This window comes from Miniopterus schreibersii, assembly GCF_964146895.1.
Source record: "Miniopterus schreibersii genome assembly, chromosome: 7".
NCBI lineage: Eukaryota > Metazoa > Chordata > Mammalia > Chiroptera > Miniopteridae > Miniopterus > Miniopterus schreibersii.
In genome coordinates this window covers 21,636,868-21,657,718 of record NC_138108.1, presented here as the reverse complement: position 1 = coordinate 21,657,718, position 20,851 = coordinate 21,636,868, and the positions used below count along the sequence as shown (strand labels likewise).

General features: G+C 40.3%; 1 protein-coding gene across 3 annotated transcripts in view; it reads right to left on the bottom strand.

Moving 5' to 3' along the window:
- Positions 1-507: 507 nt before the first annotated feature.
- The window catches only part of RAPH1 (Ras association (RalGDS/AF-6) and pleckstrin homology domains 1), a 76,718-nt gene continuing 56,374 nt past the window's right edge, over positions 508-20,851 (bottom strand). For 2 of the 3 annotated variants that reach the window (XM_081142518.1, XM_081142519.1), the window contains 7 exons: positions 19,836-19,901; positions 18,405-18,548; positions 17,421-17,531; positions 12,662-12,760; positions 11,514-11,634; positions 10,392-10,534; positions 508-7,609 (listed from right to left, as the gene is read on the bottom strand). In XM_081142518.1, the coding sequence (XP_080998644.1) occupies positions 5,654-7,609; positions 10,392-10,534; positions 11,514-11,634; positions 12,662-12,760; positions 17,421-17,531; positions 18,405-18,548; positions 19,836-19,901 (2,640 nt within the window). In that variant the 3' untranslated portion in view covers positions 508-5,653. Of the gene's footprint in view, positions 7,610-9,004; positions 9,081-10,391; positions 10,535-11,513; positions 11,635-12,661; positions 12,761-17,420; positions 17,532-18,404; positions 18,549-19,835; positions 19,902-20,851 lie in introns of those variants that run through there. The other variant, XM_081142520.1, reaches the window with a different exon arrangement.

The window sequence follows — 20,851 nt, the reverse complement described above, 5'->3', positions numbered from 1 at the left end:
CTTCTATTTTTTGCCCTAGTTTCAGTGAATGATAGTGATCTGTAAATACATACCTTCACATAGCAGTCCACATAATTGTGATATCAAATTGTGATCCTTGAACAAAAAGGATGCCTTTGTAGTAGTTTATACTTCTGTTTAAAGAAAAAACATTTAATAACCAAAGCTCCCTAGTTTAATTTCACACTTAATTTGTTCTTAACTGCACCAACCTATTTTGAGTACCCCAGCGTAAATAGCAAGAACAGGTTCTTAATGGTGCCGATCCGCAAACAGTAAAGTCAAGTCCCCATGTTTAAACGAAATCTATGTATTATTTTTATTAAGGATTGGGTTGGCTGACATAGTGAAAACATGTAACTGGAAAAATGAATTTACACTGACTGTATGACTACTGTCCTAAGCAATTACAATACTTCACTGACAGTAACTGGCAAGAGTAACTTGGAAAATAACTTAATCCAGCAGTAGGACAAAAACATCGTCAGTAGTACTGAATATATCTCTCTCATATATATATCTATATATATATCTATATATATAGGTTTGCACAATCAGGGAGCAAGGCACATGATGAAATGAGAGCGTACATTTAAACACAAGAAAATAACAGCAACAAAGCTGAAAAAAAAATTGTAACTTCATCTTTACCGAGCTGTGCATAATCCTTTGAATAATGTCCTCTATTGGGTACTTTATAATGCAGTTCCTTTTGTTGTCTTTGTCATGCTTTTTAAAAGTACATTCCTACATTTGTATCTATTTACTTATTTATAGCAAAGCTTCCCACAGCCTACATGTCAATGTGAGCCTTGACTTAATTTTTTAAAGAAATGGGAAGAGAGGGAGGCAATCCCAGTTAAATTATGTGCAATTTTCCTTTAAAATAGTAAACAACTGTTTTTACACCATTTAGCACAAGCTAATGACATTTTATTTTAAATGTACATTTCTATAAAAGGAGTTCACTAGAGGCTGATAATAAAATTAAGCAAAATCATTTGAAACATTCCAGTTAATGCTTATTTTCTAGGAGCAATTATTTACAAGAAAAAATAAAGGAGACGGCAGTCATGGAAAATGGCAGTTTTTGGTATTAGGTTACAATAAATTTAACAATGGACAGTTCCCAAAAAGATTTTTTTTTCCTTTAAGTGCTGCAAGCATATTCTGTCTATGAAGAGGTTGAGGCTTCAACATTTATGAGCTTGGTATTAACAGCCATCTATGATCAACATACGCACTTCTGAACTTTGCTATCTTTTAACTAAGTAGTGTTCCATGTCACCAACTCAACCCACTTCTCTCAGTGTCTTTGGTAGAAAGCAGCCAGGCCTCGTTTAGGCAGATGGAGCCATCTCGTGAGTCACTTTTTCTACTTTTGCGTAAACTAGAAATACCTTTCTTTCACTAGCACCTTAGTTTGCTTGTTACACTTTTTTAAATGCTATTCTCTTCCCAAAGAGTTCAAGGCACTGGGGATTAGAGCAGATACTGTTTTCTCTTCAAAATGGTTTATGACTTGAACAAGCAAAGAGCAAACCAATTGGAGATTTTTTCCTTCAAGTGTTTATCAAGTATACTGTTTGCTTATTTTTATTTAGCAAGTTTATTTTACAGCTAAATATCAGATTTCTTTTACATATAGACCTTCCAAGGATACAACAGAGCATTTGTTTAAGGGATGGACTGGTAAGGTGTAGAAATGTACTTCTCTTGAATTTTTAAAGGAAAATAAATCTTAAAAGGTAGTGGAATATTTAATTTTGTTCTACTTGCATCTCTGTAGATCAAATCTCAACTTTGAGTAGTCATATCCCTACAGGGTCAGGGATATCCTGTTATATACAAAAATGTAAAAGTGTATAAAACGAAGTGCAAAAGTTACTTGCAACCTAAAATGATTTTTAGAGAGAGAATCCTCTCATCAAATGTATGAATCCAAATTACTTCCTATTTCATTTAAAGCAAGTCAGGGTCATTCAGATTTACTTGGTCTATACTTGAGTAAAATCTGTGAGATTACATCAGTTTTAATTTGTTAGCTCTGCAGGTATATTAAAAAATTTGCTATAACATATAAAACTAGGAAAATATTTTTTACTTGTTTAAAATTACCTTGTGTTTTTAACATAAGATTGCTTTTAGGAGAGGAAGAAAGGTGACAGAAGGTTCTGTTGGTGACCTGAAAGTCAAATCAAACCAATCCACATCATCACCTGAAAATTTTTTCAGGCTAATTTATGACTTTACATTTTTGACACAATCTTATTAACAACTGTATTTTACCAGAATAGCAGCTTTTGAACTCTAATTGGATGCACAGCTCTTACTAACCTTGATCTCAGAGTTGTCACTCTAATTTTGTTTAAAATTTCTTGATAAACTCAGTGGCAAGTAAACTTACACAGGGAGGGGGACTTCTAAGATAGTTCACAGCCCTTAGCAGAATATGCCATCAGTGGCCAGCAGCACCTTGATTCTAGAGGACTGGAAAACACCCTGCTTACATTACTTTGTTTGAAATTTTCTGATTAAAATCATGTCCTATAACTTTTAAGAGTCAGCAATCTTTCTCATTTTAAAAAGTCTCAAATTTTAAAAATCCAGTTTATTAAGTGGGTATCTGAAAAACCTTAAGAATAGTTACTTTTCCCAAGTGAGAATTACAGTAGCTAAGGAAAAAAAGTATGTATTTATTCAAGTAACAGAAGCCAAGCTGATAAAATTTCAATAGAGAACAACCTAAAATTTGTTGCTGACCTTCAGATTTGGTACCAAAACGTTAAGCATAGGGTGATCCAATTTTGAAATTCTGTGGTAAAGTTAAGGGTGTCACTAATTAACCAAGTCACTAGCTCTACTAGGCACCTGTCTGCACTGCCCTCAACAGCAGGATGCGTCATCCACGCTATTCATTTTCAGTACAGGCAAGTCAACTGTCCAGGTTTTCTTTGACCTGGAGAATCTATGCTGGGGTTGGAGCTGCTGAGCAGGAGGCAGTGAAAGAAGGCACGGAGCTAGTGCCATCTGGCAGTAGGGTTTACCATGAACAAACCAGAGAAAAGGAACCACTGCAAAAATAACAAGAGTAGTCTCAAAAACAACACTCCACAAAGCTACATCCCAACAAAAATCCAAATTAAAAAACAACCCACTAGGGAGTTGAACACTGGATATAATCTAAAGTATCGTTTTGTTTTGTCTTTTCATTCATTTTCACACATAAGGGGAAAAAGTTGATTAGAAGCCTTTTTCACCTTTGGAGAAATGTAAACACTTGTTGTCAGACAAGCCAATGGACTGGGGTAAAAATGACAGTTCCTCCTCTCACCCAGCTCTCTTCTTGGTGTCCCTAGTTTGTTCTAAAGGATGTCTGCTCTTTCAGGAAAATGATACACCAAAAGCATCAGTCCAGGATGGCTGCTGTCGGCACTGACACAAGAAGTGCCAGGAAAGCTCACGCTGAAAAAAACAGGCTGTATCTTAGGGCTCAAATCATGGATTGTAGGTACATTAAAGCTGAAGTTGTCCACCTTCATGTAAAAAACACCACCACCACAATAAAAAGCCCTAGTGATGAATATATCATTGGATTCATATTCTTAATAGCTCTTTTACCTCACAAACGAGTGATTTTTAGAATATAAAACTGCAGGCAGAGACTATAGGAAGTTACTTCACTCATGACTCACACTGGAGCTTGGCAATCTGTACTCACACATTACCCAAGTTGCTGTGCATGCTTAAATTAACAATGCAGATGTTAAAGGTCACTTCATAAGCACAACAGTATCAAGCACACAAACCTTGTGAACAATTGAAAAGATCCAAAAAGTATCTTTTAAAGAAGCAGGGCTTTAAAAAATGCACAATGGTGTATGTTCTTAGTGCTCTATAACCACATGAGTATACTGAACAGTATCCTGCAGATGTAGCGATGGAGAGGTAGGTGTCACTCTAAGATGCAACACTTTGTTGGAGAGTGGGCTATATGGGTGTGCACCGCACACGTTCTTGAATTACTATCTGCTTCACAGCATCAGCATGTTTTCCTTACAGGACAGAGTCAAAGATTCCTGCAGTTGCACTGGGAATCCTTAGTTACGACAGGCAGAGACTTTGCTTATAAGACGTGCTTGCTCATTTATTCCTGGGATAGCTAGTTTTTCTTCTTTTGTTTAAGAGCAGCTCTGAGGTTGCATTTTATTTCTAATCAATTTATCACATTTCTCTCAAAGGAAAATTCACAGGAAAAAATGAAAAGCACATGAAGTGTAGTGTGAAACATACAAGATTAGTGTGTCATTAGAGCAATGATTTCATATTACGCCAGATTGCACATGCATAATATGTAATGTCACTTACTGTACTTGGACTACACTACTCCCACAGAACACCTGGCAACCTGGACAAGTCTCCACAACCTGGCTGCGGAAAGCAAGGATCCTAGTGTGCCCCAGTACCAAAACCTCGTTCATTTTTTCACTTCCTATGATAGTCCCATACCTTAAAGGAATTCTTTGTATTACACATTACAATCCAAGTACAACCTGACTAATGATACCTGCACAGGGGTGATTTTGTTCCTTTCTGTAATCCAACCTTCTAGAGAGCAATACAGACATTTCAGAAGGTGATTGTGTTTTTCTTGATGATGCACTGTACTGGACACAGGATGGGTGTATTTGATATAGCAACTGTCTACAGGTACCTAAGATCAAGACCTACCTAAAGCAGTTATAACTGGTGACCCAAAGACATACGAACTGAATGTTCCAGGGTACTGTGTTGGATATTCTCTTATAATGAGCCAAAGCAAGGATTGTGAAGCCAAATCTGATGAAAGCCCATGAAAAGGTTCCAGCAGTATAAAAAGAACTGTCCACGATCATAGTACTACATTATCCACGTACTGTAGGCAAAGAGCTTACCTGTGAAAGAACACACCTCGATTCAGGCAGATCACTGCAGCGGCACTGCAACCAGAATGGTTTAGTTACGCCAGGTACGTGCTTCCTGTGCACAACTGTGTACGGACCGTGCCTGAAGTCTCCCCAAACTGCACTACTGACCCGTTCTTTGAAGCTGAGAGACTTTCCTGATTAAAGTGCCCCTTTATGTTTAGTAATGAAGTGTCAATCAAGCAGTTCTAACTTGAGCCAACTGGGGAAAAAACAAACACAAAAGCCCTATAGATACACCAAACATTGTGGTTGTCTTCTCAGACTGAGAAACAGCACATTATACATCTACCTAATATATCATACACAACATGCACAGGTAGCCGCACATGGACTTACACCTTCTAAAGAAGTCATCAGAATTTTTTTTTTGGTCCAATCCACATGACACACAATAGAAATCATAAGGGACAGGACACGCATCCACTTCCATGCCTCTTCTGCCCCAAATACACAAAATCCATTTAGAGAAAATCCATTAGGAGAGAAAAGGAATAAATAGGATCACTCCCAGCTACACACACGCACACACACGCACACACACGCACAGCTATGTGTACACACGCACGCGCACGGCTGGACACTACCTGAATAACACACCAGAAGGCTCTGAACACCCGAATGCCCCGAGGGCCAGGCGAGTGAGTGTAGAACTGATTACAGGGACCGTGAGAGTAAGTCCTACGTAGCTACCAGTCTCTGGAGAGCTTGGTGTTCTGGTCTCTCTTGGGGGGCGCGGGAGGGGGTCCTCTCCGCAAGGTTGCATAGCCTGATATGTGGCTGCCTCCGTACCCGGCCTTCCGCTGATCCGACAGCAGCTCGGGCGGCGGCGGGGGCAGCGCCATGTCGTCCATGGTGGCTGTGGGCTCGGCCCTGGACACGCGGGAGGAGGAGAGCGAGCCGTGCCGGGTGATGGACTTCCGCTGCAGGGTCCTGTTGAGGTCAGCCAGGAACCCGGGCTGGACGCTAAGGCTGGACTTGGGGGAGGTGGGCACTTGCGGCACGACCGGGGCGGCGGCGGGCGGCTCGGGGGCCTCGGCGAGCGTGAGGCGGGTGCTGTCGCTCCGCTTGGGGCGCGTGGGCGGAGGGGCCTTCTTCGCGGACGCCTTGGACCACGGCTGTGGCTGGGGGCTGACGACGGCCACTTTTGGCGAAACGTTTCCCAGGAAGGCGGCTGGAATCTCGATGGGGGGCGGAGGAAGCTCTACCTCGGGCGGAGGGGGTGGGAAGTCCGAGTCGGACGGCGGGGACGGGAATTCCACCGCGGCGTCCTTGCCGCGCCCGCTCAGGACCGCCGCCTTGGCCGCCACGGCCCCCGGCTGGACTCCCGGGAGGCCTACTCCGGAAAGATGGAGCTTTCCAGGCTTGGGGGGCGCTGCAGGAGGTGGTGGGGTGTCCTTGTTGGGAGACCCGGAGGGTTCCGCTGGTGACGCGAACTTGCTGACCAGACTGTCCACCGAGGGCCTCTTAGGCTCAGGCTGCTCTGCACAAGCGCTGGCCTTAATGCTGGAGTTTCGCTGGGGCGTCGGGGGCGGTTTCTTCGCCCCCGGGCTGGACGTCTTACCGGTCTTTTTGCCGGGAGACCCGCTTCTGTCCGGGGCAGGGGCAGCCGTGGGCGGGGCCGGAGGGGGCGGCGGCGGCGGCGGAAACGCCAGGCTGCTCTCGGGAGGCGGCGGCGGGAAGTCGGGCGACGCCACGGGGACGGCGCTGGGCTGCCACTTGGGTTTCGCTTTCACAGCAGGCGGGGACTGTGGGGCCGCGTGTGCCGAGACCTGCTTTACGGGCTGCGGCTCCCCGGGAGCAGGGGCTGGAGGCGGGGGGAACTGGCTGGCTATCTGCTTCACCACCGAGGGCCCGGGGGACAGCGGGGAGGCCGGCGGCTTCACCCCGAAGCTCTGATGCTTCGGTAACGTCGGCGGGGGGCCCGCGCCGGGGGCGGCGGCTGCGGGGGGCGGGGCGTGGGGAGCAGCAGGCTGCTTTTTCGCTGGGGGGACTGGAGGAACAGGTGTAGGTGGCACAGCCTGTGTCGCCACCGGGGGCACAGTCTTGGTGCCGGCTGGTGGCACGGTCACAAGAGGCTTAGGAGGGGCCTGAGGAGGGGCAGGGGGCAGGGGTGGGGGGGCTGGAGGAGCTGCTTGAATAACATGCTGAACGTGATGGATCTTCAGGGGAGGAGGCGGGGGGCTGAACTGTGGAAGGGACTGGGCGCAAGGTGCAGGTTTTAGCTGCGCCATAGCTGAGCCAGGGGTGGGGGGAGGGGGAGGGGGAGGCGGTGGGGGCACAACTCCATTGGGGGGCACTGGGATCTGAGGCTTTGCTGGCTGTGAGGTGGAGGCCAAAGGCTGCATCACTGAGGATGGCGGAGCCTTAAAGAGGGGTCCTGAATGCTGAGAGGCATTCTGTAGCCTGGTTATTGTGCTGTACTTGACAAACACGGTGGCTGCGGAGCCCCCAGAAGGTGCAGACTGGCTGGGCAGAGGAGGGGGAGGTGGGGGAGGAGGTGGGGGGGGCGGGGGCGGCGGCGGAGGGGGGGGCGGTAGAGGCGGAGAAGGCTGGGAGGCAGTGTAGGGGCTGACTAGTTTAGGCTGTGGGGATAAAGGGGGCATAAGTGAAGTGTAGGATCGATTCATAGACTCCATTCTGGCCTAAAAAGAGTATAAAAGAGGGGTGAGAGAAAACACAACAAAAACAGTTACAGAGGTCAGCTGTGAATGGGTAAAAGTAAAAAGCAAGGACGCAGGGACATGCATGAAAGGGTGCAGCAGCTGTGAGCATACAGATGAGCAAGGCAGGAAGGCTAAAATCTGACTTCCTGGGCAGTGAGAGCAGAGGGGAAATCCGTTTATCCAACAATATTTTCAAATAGGTAGACTGTCTTAACAATCTAGGAACAATGTCCTGTTGCAAATGCTGTTTGAATGGGAGCCCTCCACAGGAGGGCTCTGGGCACTGGGCCCTGCCCGAACTCTGGCAAGGGGTGATGTGATGGCTCGAGTTCACCTTTCAGTCCATGACTCATCTACATCAAGCAGATGCCATAGCTGGGTTTAGGAGTGCTGCTGGAGGGCCTCCTGAGGAAGGAGGACAGCTTTCTGATGCTAAAAGCTGACACTCAGAGTATGAGAATGTTCAGCAGGCGTGCACAGTCACACAGGAATGAATGAGCTTGACACACACACTCGTGTTCACGTGAGACACTTGCATCCAACATGCACAGAAGTCCAGCAATACAGGTAAAGAAGGGGATTCTTTACATCTGTTTTACTGGAAAATACATAAAGAAATGCTTCATAAACATTACAGCAAAAGATCGAAACAAAAAAGATCATACAGAAAAAGCCAGAAGAAAATGAAAGGATACTTTGGAAGGCTAGAGTAGAGGAAATATATCAAGAAAGTGGAGCTAGAATCTGCCAACAATCTGCTGGCCAGCCCATCAAGCACCTTTGGCATTGCCCAAATTACCACATCAGGCCACTTATTTCAGGGACTACTCAGGCATGAATGTGGTTCAAGTACATTTGAAAAGAGCAGAGGAAGGACCCTTGTTAATAACTTTGGGTATATCTTTTAGGCTCTTTGAACATCCTAGGAGCATCCAAGATAAACCATTTCTTTTCAATTATGAATGGTATCTAATTAGCACAGAGAATGCTTAGGTTAGTGAACTAGAAGGCTCATTACAGGGCTGCATTCTAATGCTCATCAGGACACTTGAATGTTTCTTTAAAAACTGAAAATCGGCCCGGCCCGTGTGGCTCAGTGGTTGAGCACTGAACCATGAACCAAGAGGTCCCCAGTTCGATTCCTGGTCAGGGCACATGCCCGGGTTTTGGGCTAGATCCCCAGTAGGGGGCATGCAGGAGGCAGCCGATCAGTGTCTGTCTCTTATCGATGCTTCTATCCCTCTCCCTCTCTCTCTAAAATCAATTAAAAAAAACATTTAAAAAAAACTGCACATCAAAGTAAAAGCATTAGTCTGCAAGACTTGGTTACAGGAGTCACCCAGGTTAACGTGTTTCCAAAGAGCATCCCCTGACCTTAACTTGACCCTGTCTTGGCTGCTGCAGGGGTGTAGACCTTAGCTGTGCTGGCCTTTTCATTTGGCACCTGAGACTGAGGTAACAGAAGAAACACAAGGGGATCAAGACTCAAACACCTCACACTGCTGCACAGCAAGGTTCACACTTCTTCGTAAACTGCAATAAGACTACACAGCTTAATCACAGGGCGTGCGAACCTTTGTTTTCCTTGGCCTTTCATTTAAAATGCAAATAGATAACACCATTAAAAATTTAGTAAGATAAAGACTTTTCTTCAGATGCCTGACTTGTGTAAACCTGCTTCTTTACTACATACATTGAATTATTAGCACCAGAAAGGGGGGTTGCTCCATCCAAATTAAGTGGGAGAAAAGAGAGAGGACGATTTCTTAAAGTTTCAGCCTCTGATAAGGAGTTAAACTATCAGTGTTTTGAGAATTTAGGTCACTAGAACTAATTCTCAAATATTTACTTATAAGAGACCTCCACATTGGGTTACTAATGCCTCCTCCACCCTCCCGAGGGCGGGTTAACTAGATATTCAAATTAAGGAATAAAGTGTAGGAAAATAACCATTTAATTCTCACTGGTAAATGTACTTGTGTAAGTGATTCAGACCAAAAGAACGAAAAAGTCAAAATGATTACTGGGTAAAAACAAAATGATGAGGCCAGGCCAGGTGTGCCACTGGGTCCTCAGTGATGGTGTGAACTCCTGCCTACTGAGGGCTAATGCGAATGCGGCCAGGACACACCCTCGCCCATAGCTCCAGAGCCAATCTGACATGGTGGCTCTCAACTGTCTAAAGAACCTCCCATTTTCCTACACAGTCTTGCAATAACTATATTCGCCCCTCAGTGTCCCTGAACAAGCTACTACACAAGGCTCAGGGATCCAAAACTTTAGGGGGTTAATTTGAATATAGCCTTCCACATATACAATAATTTGAGAAAATTCATCAATGGGCAGAGAAATGCCAAAAAGAATAAAAGAAAAGAAGATAAAAGAATGAGCCCGAATAAGTTCCATTAATAACAAATAAAGAAATAATCAACCATTAGCAGCTTGTCTGGAACAAAATTAGGGCACTGGCACTACATGGTGCTGCTCTATCAATACTGATTAAGGACGAAGGAAGGAAACTGTTATTTCTTAAAAATGTGAGCCACTGAAAAAGAGTTACACTGCCAGGGTTTTTGTTGGTTTGTTTTTTGAGCTCTTAGGTCACTAGAGCCCATTCACAAATATTCATTTCTGAGGAGAAATCAAAGAAAGAATACAAATATAAAGCCAAGAAAGGTTCCTAATAAAGGAATAAAAGAGAGCAGCAAGCTAAGCCCATGGAGCACCACAGGTTTTCCTGTTGATGAACACAAATGGTTACCTTGCCAGACTCTTCCAACTGAGTGCCTCGTTTCCAGGCTTCGGAGAAGATGGAGCTCACTATGCTTTGGGAGCGGACATGTCCGGCTGGCTGGGTGTCAGATACTCCACTATCAGACTGAGTCGAGTGATTTGACTGAGATTCTGTTTAAAACAGATTTTTTTAAAAAAATAGGATTACTTAAGTCAGTATTCTCACAGTATGAATATGTACGTTCAGAAAGATCTTTTACACAAGATCAGGTATTTTATAGAGGAGCAACAAGTTACTTTTACTCATCTCATATAAAGCACAGCCTGTATTTTCCACTTCGAAACTTCCCTTACCTTAGGGGCTAATAGGAAATCTTGATTCTTTTACAACAGTTCACCATGAGAGACTGATAATTACAATAAAAGGTTCATATTACACTATTGCTATCCTGACAATCTGTCTTGGAAGAACTCCTAGCAAATGAGAAAATTAATGAACCATCAATAGAGTAGTGAATTTTTTTTCCCAAGTGTATCTTCATTACATCGCGATTCCATCTTCTTATATGCCCCTGCTCCAGCCATCCTGGAGAGTTCTCACTCGGGAACTTAGATCTATACGTGATGATCACATCCTTTTTACCAGCAATGAACAGTACTTAGAATTTGACCCCCAAGTGAGAAGTGTGTTTCCTAAGGATTCAGGTATTGGCACCACAAGGCAGCAGCCATACTATTAGCCTGGCCTCCTGGCAAGGCATGAGGACAAGTCTTCAAGGGAGCTGGGGATGGCTGAGGACACAGTGTAGTCTGAATGACTCCCAGGGAGAAGGAACTGGGAAGATTACTTCACTGGAGTCAGGTAAGACAACCATACAGAAGCACCTAGCTCAATGCCTGACATCTGGTAGAGACTCAAATATTATAGCTAGTCCTATCCAATTGCTCTGTGAGATGTGGACATTATTAGATTGCCCAAGATACTGTCCCCTCTAGCAATAAAAAAAGCTCATCTACATATTTATTATAGTTTAGAAATTAGGTGTGGCTCTGGCTTTTAAGAATCATGCTGAAGTAACCAGGTCTACTAGCACTCTACAGAGCACCTCCATATTGCTAGTAAACAGTGCTTTGAGCATGTCATACTTACCTGGGATGCTGGAAGAACTAGATCCTGACTTAATGCTGGAGCTGGATAGGGAGGTCCAGTCACAGGCAGACTCTGCCCTCTTCAAGGCGTCCTGATAGTTCATGTAGAGCTGCTTCCCATACTAAACAGAAGGCAGTGAGAACATCTGAACTTCACAGGGCATGACACAGATGGGTGGGTAGGAAAGGGGGATACATTTCTCTTTACTGCTTCATAAGTGTGTATTAAAATTAATACCTATAATCCTTCAAATATACTTTTAATACCAGTAAATTATAATCTACTCTTGTTTTTCCTCATTTTTACAAAGGCAGCAAAAAGTTAACACTTGACTGTATTCATTATCAATATAAAGATTTTTTTTCAGTTATCCCTCAAGCAACTTCGATTTTATAGCTAAAATAAATGTTATTTCCAGTTACTTAGTAGGCATAAATATTCCTTCATTATGTATAATCATCTTTAAGATGCCATTTAAAATATTTTTTTAAGACTTACTTTTTTATAAAGCAGTTTTAGGTTCACAGCAAAACAGAGGAAGGTCCAGAGATTTCCCATACACTCCCAGCCTCTAAACATGCACAGCCTCCCCATTACCAACATCCCCTACCAGAATGGTACCTTTGCTACAATCAATGAACCAACATTAACACATAATCACTCTAAGTCCATTTTATCTTAGGTTTACTCTTGTTGTTGTGCATCCTATGAATCTGGACATGTGAATAATGACATGTATCCATTATGATAGTTTCATACAGCATGTGAATATTTCACTGCCCTAAAAATCCTGCTCTCTGCTTATTCATCCATCCCTTCCCCCACCCCAAGACAATTTCATTTTAAAAAAATTTCTTTTGTTTAGGCTAACCTCTGCTATATAAGGATCACATAACACATGCTCCAAAGCCAAAATAAATCACTCTGATGCTACACAAGCTTTTACTAGAAGCATTATTCCACAGATACCAACTGTTAAAAGTTTATGCCTATCACCAAAGAAAAAAAGACACTTAAAACATAAGGCCTGAGAAAACTAGACATTGGCAAAATCATGAACATGAAACAACCAGAATAACTGTCATGACAATCAAAACCATATAATTAAATACTTCGTTATTCTGTCATCAAACCCAAAGAAAACTTACCTTTGCAATGCGAATACCATTGACCCACTGGTGTAGGGTTCTCACATCATCACAACAAAGGTATTTGATATACTGAGATTTCTTTTGGATTTGTGGGTGCTGCAAGATTAAAGACAAAGTCCAACTAAGTCTGCTGGAGAACTAAAGAAAAATAAACTTTAACAAAGCTAAAATATATCCTGACAAGTTATAGGCCATCAGGCTAATAGCCAAATAATTCATACCTCACATAAGGCCATAAGGCCCATAAATAAAATGGCCCATAAATATAGCTACAAAATAAATGAGAAACTTGTGTTGAGTTTTAGGTCAAGGTATCCAAGTTAAAAAATATCTTCACATTATGGGAAATTCCCACATACCCTTTCTACCTTTCAAAGAAACAAAGTCCATCAGGGGTAACAAAGTCAGTAGAATTCTTAATCTCTGAGACTATGAAAAAAGAAAAAAAGCTTGATTTTACACTGAACCCACAGAAAGGGGTTCAAAAGACTCCAAACGAGAGTCTTTGGGGAAGCTTCCAGTGTCTCTGGAGGCGAACAACTGGGCAGGGTGGACCACGCATAGGGCATAGCACCTGGGACGCGACTGGGCGCTCCCACCTGTTGCAGCGGTGCCCAGAGAACTGAGCACTGCTCTGCAGGCCCCTCTACCTGCAGCACATGCTTTCCAGGTTATGAGCAGCTTTTCAACTGCCTCATCAGATTGTTTTCACAACCTACTGTACTTTTCAGTTGAGGGTTGACTGGGAAGTGACTGACCTGACCTTGACTACAAAATGTAGTGCTAGAACAGACTTAAGATATTTTAGCTCCAATGGTCCACAACCACTAGTTCCCTGGGAAGAAAAACTCTAAATCACACTTGGTTTTGGATGTTATAACTGTTAATTACTACTTCTCTTTTTAGTTATTCTGAAACATTTAAAAAATGGCTATATTTTACCTGAAGTATTTAAATTATGTTCAATTATAAGGGGCTTTAAAAATTATCCAACCATATTTGTTTGTTGTGGAAACCCAAGAAATCAATAAAATAAGCAATCTGAGTAAGTTCTCAATGCAGCAGGAATAGGTGGCCACCATTATATGTTTTTGTATTTGCATTGTTAAAGACTGATCTCTCTAGTCTACAATGAGAGAAATGTAAATTCATTTATTCTATTCTATACATTGCTTTACAGAGCTCAGCTCCTATGATAAAACATTTAATAACAAAACCAATTTAGTTATTGAAAGCTACAGTTTTAACCATAACCCCTCAACAATAAGAGGTCAGTAAAACAACAGTTTTTTCTCCTGATAATATAGGCTCCACAGCCTTCTCTTGGAATACATGCCCTTGTCCTCATTAAATCACATTATAATAAACCACCATAGCAATCTTGGAAGGGTAAAGGAAGGAAGGTAGAGAAGTATGTACTTTTCTATAAGAGAAGGAATGGGAATTTTCATTCATTCATTCATTCAATAAATTTTTATTGAGCTAGAACTATCTGCCAGATGCTTCAAGTAGATGTTGGGATGCAGTGTTAACAAAACAGAAGAGGCCACAGTCTGTGCAGAAGATAAAATGAGATGGATGAAAAAGAACTTTCTTTAGTGTTGCCAACTAGGGCTAGAAGAGCTGTTATCCATCTCCTGCTTCCCTGAGACACTGCCCACTGAGCCGGGTTCAGACATTTGAACGAGGGGCTACAGGATGGCTCTGAGCCTTCATCCCCACCCCTCCCTTTACAGTGGCTTACAAACCATTCTTGACTGATTCCTCCATTTCCTGACAGTAGGGCTACCACCATGGGTGTTCAACTGCAGCAGTGGCCCTACCTGAGAGAGTGTGTGCTCCTACACAAAGGGCGTGTTTTTATCAATACAAGGTCAGAGAAAATCAAAGAGAAATGATCCGTATCCTTCTCTCCCCACCTCTTTGAGAATCAAAATAACACCCTGAAGAGTATTATGACATGATTATTTGAGTATTTGCAGATTTCCACTAGTTTTAAATTCATTTTAGGACCTCAAAAATTCTCTTTCAACCTCCCACATGAATTCATTCTATAGCCTTCATTACGGTCATTCAAGTTCTGTGCCAGTATCTCAGGAAAATGCCTGTTCCACTAATATACTTTTATTAAAAGTGGCATTTATTGAGTACATAGTATGCACCACAGTATGTTAAATATTTCACATATATTAGCTCATTCAATCCTCATGAAAACCCTATGAGTTACATATTATTACCTCCACAATCTAAGAAGGAATTGGAGGCACAGAGGGGTTAAGACCACAATCAAAGTTATTTGCCAACAAGTGAAAGAGCCAGGATTTGAAACCATGCGATCTTGTTTCAGGGTCCATGCTATTAAATATTATGTCCTACTACCGTCATATAAGTGGTAAAATCTTCTTCCAAACTTGCTTCTCTTTTCCCCAAATATTATTCCACCACTTTTAAAATCACACACGAGCTAAGAGCAAGTATGGAGGAGACATTCTTTGCTAAAAATCAGAAGCTTTGCATTTAAATTCTTAAACACTCCAAAGAGAACATATAATGAAATTGCTCCCCAAAACAAATGAATAGCTATAGCGAAAGAAAGGTCATTATTTCATTTCTAAAACAATGTTGATCTGGAAAGTTTGAATTATTTCAATAATTCAAATAAAAGGTAAAAATTCTGAGAATAAAAACATTTAGAATACTGTGAAAAATTCTGGATTACTACGGTGCTATTTGGTTATTTTTCTGTTTATGCCAAATTAACAGATAGATTGAGGCGGATAATTTCTAAAACTCTGTAACTGAAGGTGATGCTCTAAAATCACAGTCCAAGGGCAAAAGGAAAACCACTGAAGGTATATTAAGCATCTATTACTTTGAAAACATATAGGTTTGAAAATTAGTTCCCTCAAAACTAACATGCAAGAAGTTAAAAAATATATATGTAACACTCCACCTACTCAAACACTTTTGATCCCTCTAAACCTCAAAGAAAAAAACACTTAGAACAAAAATATTCTTAACCTAAGAATTTTATAAGCTGCAAAAGGAATTAAAATACTGCAATAAATAACAAGTGCTGGTGAGGATGTGGAGAAAGGGAATCTTTATATACTGTTGGTGGGATTGTATATGCGCAGCCACTATGGAAAACAGTATGGAGGTTCCTCAAAAAATTAGGAATACAAGTACCATAGGATCCAGCAATTCCTCTGCTGGATATCTATCCAAAGAACATGAAAGCACTAATTTGAAAAGATATACGCACTCCTATGTTCACTGTAGTATTATTTACAATAGCCAAGATATGGAAACAACCTAAGTATCCATCAACAGATGGATTTTCTAGGTCACCATGTGATGCCCAGAACTGCAGTGGCCATCTGTGACTGTGAGGCAAGCCAGCCTGAGAATAAACTGACAAGCAAAAGATGAAACGGAAAGATGGAAAGAATTTGGGTTCTCACTGACAATCTGAGTCATTAAAATAACCAACTCTTACTGTCCTCATGTAATGAGATCCCCAAATAACTTTTATTTATACGGGTTATGTTTATTGACACTTACTTTATAAGAAATTAAAGCTTAGAAAAATTAAAATACAAGAATATACAAATACACATTCCACTACCCAAGAGAGCAAAAATATCATCATGTCATGTAACCTCTTTGAAAATGTCATTATACATCTGTGAGAGAATGTGAGTGTAAAAGGCAAGTAACACCTTAGCATTGTTAGAAGAGTAATTCTGAAATCAGGGACCCCTTGACAGGTCCTCAGGGACTCCCAGGGACCTTGGACCTCATTTTGAAAGTTACTGTATTAAGCTACTTTCTATTGACTTTTAAAAAACTATTTGCTGCTGTAACCTAAAAGATACAGCAGTACTCTCCAAGAGAGGAATACCTAAAAAAGGTTTACCATTACAATACGCCTAATTTTATCAAAGCAATAAAAACTACTCCAAAACCCTAAACAAATACCATCTCCCCAAACCCAACTGACAATTCTCAGAAAAGCAAAATCAAATGAACATGTAGACCGAAGTAGCTACCAAGGGGTTATTAAGATGGAGCCAATGACAAAGACGTAATCATCTCCATAATTATCCTGGATTTTTAAAAGTTGTTTTTATCTGTGTCCCAACAGATCACTAAAATTTCACTAAAAATGTCAGTTCTCAAAGTACAGGTATAATTGGTGTGAGAAGCTCAAAAATTTAGATAAGGGGAGGGGAACCCTAAAAACAGCTCAGTCAGGCCATAATACATGCACAGGTTATCAGGGCTATAGCTGTGTGCTGTGGGGGAGATGACAAAAATTATTTCTGGACTAGATGAGAGCCAGTCCACTTTGACCTTGGCCACAGTGCCCTCTGATGGTTCTACTGAGTAAGTACAGGAGAAAAACTAAACCACCCAAAATTTCTATGTCCCATGTTTGGCTCTGGTGTAAGTTTTCCTAAAATAAGTCTGTTATGAAATGAAAGCCTCAAATTTATAATCTAATCTATTTTATATATTATGACTTAAAGCTTATAATCTAGTATCCATGTCTTAGTAGCATCAATCTAATGTGGGCTACTTAGCTAAGGGTCACCTGTGGTACAGCACACTATTCACTATCCTTCATCATTCCTTTAAAAATCTATAGAAAAAAGCAAAAACAATATACTTGATGAAGATCCAAACTATTCTAAAATGTCCAATAACACACTCTAACATCAATTAAAATTCCTTAAAAGAGATACATGTTTACCTTTAGTACTAGACAATAGTCTGTAGGGGCTTTGTATTTGTTCCGATAGTCCTGTCCATAATAAACATTGACATGATCCAGCTGGAGAAAGCATACGAGATCCCGGGAGACCTAAGATAAAAAACACCCAAATGAGTGAATTAACAATAATGTGTAAGCAAGCAAATATCATTACTGGTAACAGTTTCTAGTAGAAAATCAAAACTTTACCAAGTAGAAATTACTGTTATTTTGCAAAAGTGAAGACAGTGAGGTTCTCTATAAATGTTTCTTTTTTAATCCATGAAACAACAAAACAGGCTGTCCCTGTCACTTACTGTCTTACCGTTTACAATAAACACTGACTTGCTTGGAAAAGGGTGGCATTTTAAAGAAGCTTTAAATATGGTATAGTATATTAAATACAATATAGTACAATAGAGCTCTCTGGAAAGAACAAGAAAATAATGTAGTTCATTGTTTGTACATGCATATTTCAAGTACAGTGATTTTCAAGTTGGGGTTTCCTCACTAGTTAAATAGGGGCAACAATAGATACCTCTAGGATGGCAGTAAAGAATGGAAGTGATACTGTAAGGAGCTTAAACAGTGCTGGTCCCCCTGTAAGCACAGAAGCGATAGGTACCAAGGGGGCCCTCATAAGAAGCATATTACCCAAGCAAGGCTGAAACATCTATAATCCCAGAAAGCTATTCTCTCCAAACAACAAGCAAAAACTACTCTGGTAGAAGTCCCCAAAATAATAAATAAAAGTATGGTTTCAACTTTGGCAAGAGAACCGAGATGGGCCTAACTAGTGACCAGAGAGGGAACATTTTCAGGTTTCTTCTTCTTTGTAACAGATAAGTAAACAAAGCGATGTTCTGTGTGTCCTACAGAAGTTGAAACAAATCAGAGCCTTGATTCACCCTGTCAGCACACTCACTACAAGCTGAAATCAATGAGCATAATGAAGAAACTCAAAAGCCAGCAGAAGGGACATACCTTTGCTTTTCCTTTAGGGACATAGTAAATACCAGATGCTCGCAAGAGAAAATAACGCTTTTTCCAGGACTTCTTGCCATCATCTTTCAACCAAAGGACTCCTTCAATTTCTGGTATAGTTACAGAACTTCCACAAAAACATTCCTAAAAGAAGAAGATAAGTTGGAAAGACATATGATCTTTGGGTTCTCAGAACAAAGTTGTGTTTACCCCCTATGAAATGTATGACACTAATTAAACCAAAATGGCTTTGTATTAAAACCATGCTACTAATTTTACCTCAATTAGAACTTTCTATTCTAGACATACTATGGATTTATTTCAGAACTGTTATGACAGTTCTGAACTTTTACCTAACACTGTTTTGAAGAAACTAAGATGAAATGTCAACTGAGTTGCATGTAAAGCACTTAAGTGCATTTGTAAACAGCATACTTATACTAAATTTAATAAAAGTGTCGAGCTAACATAAACATTGAACTTTATATTTTTCCAAATTAATAATACATTTAGATTAGCTCTCAAGCTAAATAGGAATACATTTTAAAAGAAAGTAACATACTAAGTGAATGAGTAAACCATTTAATTTAAAAACTATTTATAGAGTTTAATTTAAAAACAATTTATATGACTCTAAAACAAAGAGGGCATTTATTTTTAAAATATTTAACACTAAAGTGAAAGAAATGTAAACAAACTCAAAATTCTGAATTCTGTCTATACTTAGATAAAAACTTAATTTTAAAATAAAAAGCAATCGTGTATTTTGGTAAAAGAATTTTAGAAATACTCACTAAACATAGGACACTTGGAGCCTAAATTAATTTCTCTTTCCCCAAAGTACGGAAAAATGAGGAATTATAAAGAGGATTTTTCTTAATTGTAGTGAGTATCATATGAAAAGCTGAATACTGATCTTCATTTTCCTAACTGCCTTGTTGCAAGTAAGCATTTATTCAGGTTTTCAAACACATGAACTTCTTTGATCTCAGTTCTCTTAAATTAGCAAAAGCCAAAAATTCAATTATATTTGAATTTGTTTTTATTACTCTTCAAAATAAGGAGATGCATATATTTTAAAATTGATTATGCTTTTAAAATTTCAGTAATGTAAGACTAAGGCTTGAAATATTTTGTAAACAGCTAATTATATTCAAACTTCTCTCTGGGTAAGCAGATAAAACAGCACAATCATATGCTTCATTGACCAGCCTTTTTTCTCCCACTCATCAGCCCCCAAAGCTCATGCCCCTTGTAGTGTACCAGTTGAACTCTCTCCATCAAGCTATAGAAGAATCTAGCCTTCTCTAGTTACAACTGCAAAAGTAAATATACTGCATTGACATACCTGACTTCAAAAAATGGTGCTTAATATTTTAGTATTATAACGTGCTTAATATTTTATTATAATGGGGGAGTGAAGAGTCATACCTCCAACAGCACTTCTTTGTTTCTATCTGCCATCTCAGCTGTTTCCTTTTTCCCCAGAAGATAGTTCTGGAAAAATGGATAAATGAAAGTTAAAGGATAAACACATTCTGTTATTCCCTTGGCACAAGAGTATATATATGATTTCTTCTAGAGATACTGCAACTCTGTGTCAGGCTCTGCCTGTGCAGAGTGAGAAGGAACTCTCTTTGAAAAGCAAGCTGTGTATGAACACCATCATTAAGTGGTTAATGGTGGCTCCCTCCTTATCCATTCATCTTGAACTACTCCATAAAATTGCTCTCCCCCAAATTGTGAGGTGATCTACATGCAACAGTATTATGTTTTGATATATCTAATGAAAGCTGTGTTTACAGAACCTGAAAGGCTTACAAATTATTAAGTATAACAAAGAAGGAAAATTTCCTTAAAATATGCTGGGTTCAACTGATCTATATGCAGACAATTTAATCTATGTTCTGGGTTTTAAAGAAGGAATTCCAAATTCTCTGAGACTACCATAATCTCATTTGGGTGACTCAACTAAAATATGAAATTTAACTATTAGCTTTATGAAAATTTTTTCAACAATCACCTATAAAAAGATCTGTTGGTATTACCAAATGTGTATTCTTTACTTAAAATATCCAGTAAAGATGTGTCATGATTAAGCCACCTGAAGGATAACTATTCAATACCTTTAACACTGCTACTACTTTTCCTCATTACTACAATTTACAGTGAAGTTGTTTTCTCTCACCTACTGATTTTTATAAAATATTTGGGCAGTAGGAAGTATTAACTCAAACATTGTTTTGAAATAAGAAAAGATACAAATAGATCAAGGTAACGTATATTACAATGTGGAACTTTATAATCAAGGTTACTGTGATTAAAAAAAAAATCAAAATTATGTGTTAACTGGATAAATGACTGAAGTAGAGAAACTTAAATATGTAAGTACTTTTCTTTGATAGATGAGAAACTCTGGATTAGAGAGAGCAGAAACCTGAAATCTC